The sequence below is a fragment of the Galeopterus variegatus genome, unplaced genomic scaffold, assembly GCF_000696425.1.
Source record: "Galeopterus variegatus unplaced genomic scaffold, G_variegatus-3.0.2 Scaffold1704, whole genome shotgun sequence".
NCBI lineage: Eukaryota > Metazoa > Chordata > Mammalia > Dermoptera > Cynocephalidae > Galeopterus > Galeopterus variegatus.
In genome coordinates this window covers 293,365-298,974 of record NW_007727815.1, presented here as the reverse complement: position 1 = coordinate 298,974, position 5,610 = coordinate 293,365, and the positions used below count along the sequence as shown (strand labels likewise).

At 52.6% G+C, this 5,610-nt stretch overlaps 1 protein-coding gene across 1 annotated transcript in view; it reads right to left on the bottom strand.

Annotated features, from left to right (window-relative positions):
* The window catches only part of CA4 (carbonic anhydrase IV), a 9,400-nt gene extending 9,245 nt beyond the window's left edge, over positions 1 to 155 (bottom strand). Inside the window, exon 1 of the mRNA XM_008578518.1 lies at positions 84 to 155. Within this exon, the coding sequence (XP_008576740.1) occupies positions 84 to 141 (58 nt within the window). The 5' untranslated portion in view covers positions 142 to 155. The remainder of the gene's footprint in view (positions 1 to 83) is intronic.
* Positions 156 to 5,610: the final 5,455 nt, after the last annotated feature.

Genomic DNA, 5,610 nt, shown 5'->3' with positions numbered 1-5,610 from the left:
TGGGCACCGACCGCCGCGCAGCCGGCTGAGCGGGCAGAGGGCAGCACTGGAGGGGCGGCTGGGGCCCCAGCCCGGGCGCTCACCTGCGCGGGCCGAGGGCAGGGCGGTGACAAGAACTAGGAGAGCGAGGTGCAGCCGCATCGTGCCCAAGAGCGAAGGCGCCGCCAAGCCGGGGGTCGCGCGCCGAGGACACCGCCAGGGCTGCCGCGGTCATGCCAGCCGGGGTTTTATAGCGGAGCAGCTACGGTAGGGAGCCCCGACAGCAGGACGCGGGAGGCGGCTCCTCCCCCTGGCAGATCCTCCCCTCCCCTCCCCTAGTCCTATCCCAGATCTGAAATCTTCCTCTGCCCCTAGATCCGTCACCCTCCCCGCCACCTTTTGCCCGGTGCGCTAGGTCACCTCACCCACTCCGCATCCTCTGCGCACAAAGGCTGCGCCCTCCGCGCACTATCTCCCCGGACCCCGCCTCTGGGTCCTGGTCTGGGAACAGGGAAGTGACCGGGGGGTACTTGACCCACACCGGGATGAGTGTCCGGATTCCCCACTTGGATTACTTGGGCGCCAACCCGCTGCTCAGTGGTCTTGGAACGGGGTCCTTAGAACGGCCTTGGGTTGAGGGATGCGGGAAACAGCCTCGGAGACATGAGGGGCTTGAGGGACGTGCGACGCTGGCTGTTGACTCGGTGGCCCCGGAAGGAGGGCTCGCTAGTCTTTCTCAGGCAGTGGCTGCTGATTCCTTCTCTGGGTCTCAACTTTTTCCGTTTCCTCCCAGGCTGCTCCAAACTTTATTTCTAAGTAGACAAAAGACCCTTCCTCCAAACGCAGAGCAGCGCTGCCCCTGTGTTGCTATGGCGGGTGTTCATGTGACGGCCAGAGGCAGGTGGGCGTGTGCGCGGGCACGGCTGAGGAGGCAGGACTGGTAAATGGATTGCAAAGGGGCTCAGTGAGGGAAGCCGATGGGGTCGGAGGGGAAGGGCTGGGTCCTACTGAGGCCCCATAGACCCGGGAGACGAGATGGAAAGAGAAGAGACTGGGGTCTGATGGACCCACAGTTTTCCCATCTGTCAAGATCCCCACAGGAGTCCAGGGAAAGGAATATTCCCTTGAGGGAGGCCACAGCATCTGGGGAGATGATACAGCCTCCCACCCCGGGCCGAAGCTGCAGTTTGTCTCCTCTCTTGGCTGTGGTTTCTCTGCCGCTGCAGGTTCTGTGTATCCCACATGGGGTGGGGGCTTCTGTGGGAGTTTGGGAAGCTCAGACTGGGGTAGGGGAGAGGGACCCCCTTCATCAACAGGAAGCTCCAGTTTTCTGGTTCAGCCGCTTCCCCATCCGCTGCCAACCTCTCAGCCCCTACCGGCCTTTGAACCTGGGTTAGGGACCTCTGACGGGTGTCGTCTCCCCTAGAACAATCCAGGCAAAGGGGTTTCCTCCTTGGTTAGTGTCCTGGCTGACTCCCCTTTCCTGGCCAAGGATCACACAACCTCAAGGAGCAGCTTTGATCCTACAGAGAAGCAGGTGGGAGGGGAGTGGGTGTCCACAGCAGGCTTAGAGCCCTGTTGTCCACAATGCTTTAGGATTTGGTCAACCTGGGACCATGATAGTTAGGAGAGGGATTCCACAGCCCAGGGCCTTTTCTAGGAAGTGGATTCGTTTACAGGCCTGTAAAAATGTCTCTTTCAGAACTGAGGAATGGGGCCTGGAAGAAGCCTATTCTTGGGAAGTAAGACTACTCCAGAGGGTCCCTGTGACCCCAGGCCAGCCCTCTGATGAGTTGGAGAGACTTGAAAACATTTGATGGGGTCAAGGAGTTATTTTGGGCTATTTGAAGCCACTTCAAAGTCCATTGCATTGGAGCCCCCAGAGGACAGGAGTGTGGGAGGGTCCTGTGGGTGTTTTGGGTCAGAAAGATGCAGGAAGAGAACCAGTCCCCAGTGGGGTGTGTCTTCCAAGGAAGGCAGGGGTGGTTAAGAATGTGCACTTCCTCATGGGTGCATCTTAATTCTGCGCACCACAGAGCCTGCACGCTGGTAATGTGGGTGGTCAGGGGGTGGCTCCTGCTCTGCCATCTCTGACTCCAACGTTACATGGGGTAGGAGGCCCTCACTACTCCTGGCCTTAACATTCCCAGCCTTATCTCCCAGTCCTGACCCCATTCATGGCCTGCCATAAACCAGTCACCTGTTACTGTCTAAACTGCCTGGGGCCCAGCTTCCCCACAGGAGGTAAGGCCTGAGTTAGGTCATGAGAGCAGGGATCTGTGTTGACATGTCCCAGTGACATATAGGGCCCATAAAGCTGCCAGCCCAGGCAACCAGAGTGGGAAAGCTCGGCCCAGCAGCCCCAGTCCTGCAGCAGCCTTCTTCCTCTTCCTCGGCACAGGGTCCCCTTGTGTCTTGAGTTCAAGTCTTGACTCTTTCTCTAACTCAGGGATGACCTTGAGCAACTTTCCTACTCTCTCTGATTGCAACTTCCTCATCTATAAAATGAGGATGGTAATCCCTGCCCGGCTGACCTCTGCCAATAAACAGTTATTGGAAACTTGCTGTAAACCAGGGCCTGCCCAGCCCAGACTTTCACAACCGGACTTATGGTGCCTGGGCATAGCTGCTGACCCACGGCAGATGCAAAGACGAACCAAGTCCTTTCCCTCTGGGGACTTCACTTGCATTACCCTGAATGGAGTAGAAGGGAGGCAATGGGGAAGCTAAAGGGCTTTGAGGTCATACAACCCTGGCGTCACTTCTGGCCCCTCCCACTTGCTCTGTGATGTCTGCCATGCCTCAGTTTCCCTCATCTGTGTAATGAAAATCACACTCCTATCTTTCTCAAAGGTGACTGTGAGGATTTAGTGAGCTAAAGCCTGAGGAGGGCTGGCTCAGGTCTTGACACATTGGCACATATGACCATGACCTCTAAGCAGAGGTCCCTTACCTGGATTAACTCTAGGGGGCTGGGGATGTGGCATCAAGGGGGAGTGGACACTGGGCTAGGCCTTGGCATGTCTAGACTCTTCTTAGACTCCCAAGGGCAAGGAAGGGAGCATCAACTGTGTTGAGCTGCAAACATGAGATTCAACCCCTCCTGGGACAGTGGTAGATGTAGAGTAGGGGCACAAGAGAGCTGAGACCTTGCATTGCTGGTCTCAGGAAACATGGAAACAGGAAAATACTATGCCCTATGTTCAGAGTGGGGAGTGGGCAAAGTCTAAGGTAGAAGATCAGGACAGATTTTGGAGCAACACTGCCCTGGGTTCCACGTCAACCTCAACACTCACTCTTCACCCCGCTCAGGCTCAGTCCTCAGTTATCAGGAAAATGGGGATAGAGAAAGTACCTCCCTCACATGGGTATGGTTAGAATGCAACTAGATGATACTGGGTAGAAGGCCTGGTAGAGGTCCAGGCACTGAGTAAGTGCTCAGTAAACCCCAGCTGTAACGATTAGTTGTTGAGGGCAACAAGGGGTTTATACCATATATCACAGAAGCCCTGAGGAGCCAGTGGGTGGGAGACTGGGAAAGGCTTCCTGGAGGAGGAGATAAGACCTGAACTGAGTTTTAAACAACAAGTAAATGTTAACTAAAAAAAGGAAGGGGAATCCAGGCAGAGGAACCAGAATGAGAAAAGGCACGGAGGTGGGGCATACAGGAGCCTCGGTGCGAGGTGCGGGTACTGAGCGGTGAGACTGAAGAGGGATGTGCGGCCAGCCAGACAGAACTTGTTTGTTGGGATTAGGTTGGACTGATCTTTCTTTTGGTGGGGGTGGATATTAAGATCCCAATTTTTCAGGCCAGGAAACATCCTCAGTAAGGGTCACTAGACTCCAAAAAGGGACAAGGATCCTCAGTTTCTTCTTTGAGTTACAGAAGAGGAAGCTGAGGTTCACAGAAGGCAATGACTTACTTGTCCAAATTGCCCACAAAGGGAGAGAGCAGAGGTAGGATTTGAACCCTGGCCCTGCTTCCCAGGGCTGTTTCCATGCTATCCCACCTTCTCCCAAACACACACATACCCCTGCCTTGGGGAGCCCCAACCTCCATCTGCCCTTGCTTTCTGCACCCTCCAAGTCTCTTCTGATTAGCAGATGATTTAGGGAAACATTTGTAGAGATTCCAGCTATTGTGTGTCTGGATGTTGACATTAAATCCACACACAGAACAAGGTTTAGCAAGTCTCTTCTGATTAGCAGATGATTTAGGGAAACATTTGCAGAGATTCCAGCTATTGTGTGTCTGGATGTTGACATTAAATCCACACACAGAACAAGGTTTAATCAATAGCCTGGGCTCCACCACTCCCCAGCCTGGATCTCTGCCATATTCCAGCAAAGACGAGAATGTGCCTCTCCTGTCAGCACCTGTGCAGGTTGCAGTAGCTCTTCCCTCCTCTTTACGCCTTCCCAGTCTCTCCAGACTGTGGAGAGAATTCTGGGGGTGTCGGGAGGGGGGTTAGGAGAGTGAGCTGGAAGCTGTTACTAAGGCAGGATAGGGGCCTCCATGGTAGAGGAGTTGGCAGAAACTTCTGCCCCTGAACATTTTGAAATAACAACAGCCGTAAGATGTGGGGAACAATCCAGCGATGAAGATGACATATGTTCTGTTCCTGCCTTGCAGGAAGTTTAGGAATACTCCCCCGTGATTTTCTCCTCCCCTCTCAGTGTCAGCCGCAGGGGCCCAGGCTCACACCAGCAGGAGACTGGGATCAGAGTTCCTGTGGATTTTCTAAGTATATCTGTTTATGTTCTGCATTCTGGTTTTGTGGTAAAGGGAACCCTAAAGAGGGTGGTAAGGGAGAATAGGGTAAGGAGAAAAGGAAGAGCCACATGGGCAGCCTTGGGGGGAAGGGAACATTCCCTCCTCAACTAACACTGTGGCAATGTTAAGAAAACAGGCTGTTCGGGGTGTGTGTGTGTGTGAGAATTTCTTTTCTCCTGATTATGCAAATAATACCTACTCATTGCAGAACATTTGGAAAGAAGGAAGAAAAAAAATTGTAAATAACTTTATCTCCCAGAGGCAACCATTTTACAATTTGGCATATTTTTAACAAAAATATTTTTATTTTTTTATTTTATTATTATTATTTTTTTCCTTTTTGTCTTTTTTCGTGTCCGGCAACGGATTGCAGCCCTCAGTGTCGCGCACGTGCACCTCGCTCAGCCAGTGAGCGGGAACCGGTCTGTATGTGGGATCCGAACCCTCGGCGGGAGCACTGCCACACTCCCAAGCGGCACACTACAGCAGTGTGCCACCGGGCCGGCCCAACAAAAATATTTTTAAAGAAAATAATCACCACCCCACCTTAACTCATGTTTAATTGTTTTCGTGTTCCTTTCCAGCCTTTATCTATATGCAAACATACTATTGACATAGTGAATAGTGAACAATTTAGCATCCTGGATTTTTTTTTTTTTTTTGGCAACTGGCCGGTAAGAAGTGTCCTGTGTTTTATCCTTCATTTCAGTCCCTGTTACTCTACACAGCCTTCACAACTGTCATTTTGCAGCTCCATCATATACCCAGGTTGTGCAATCAGCTTATTTCCTATTATAAATTACACTGCAGCAAAAATCTTCCCACTGGAGGCATGAGACTGCAGATGGGCAAGGAAA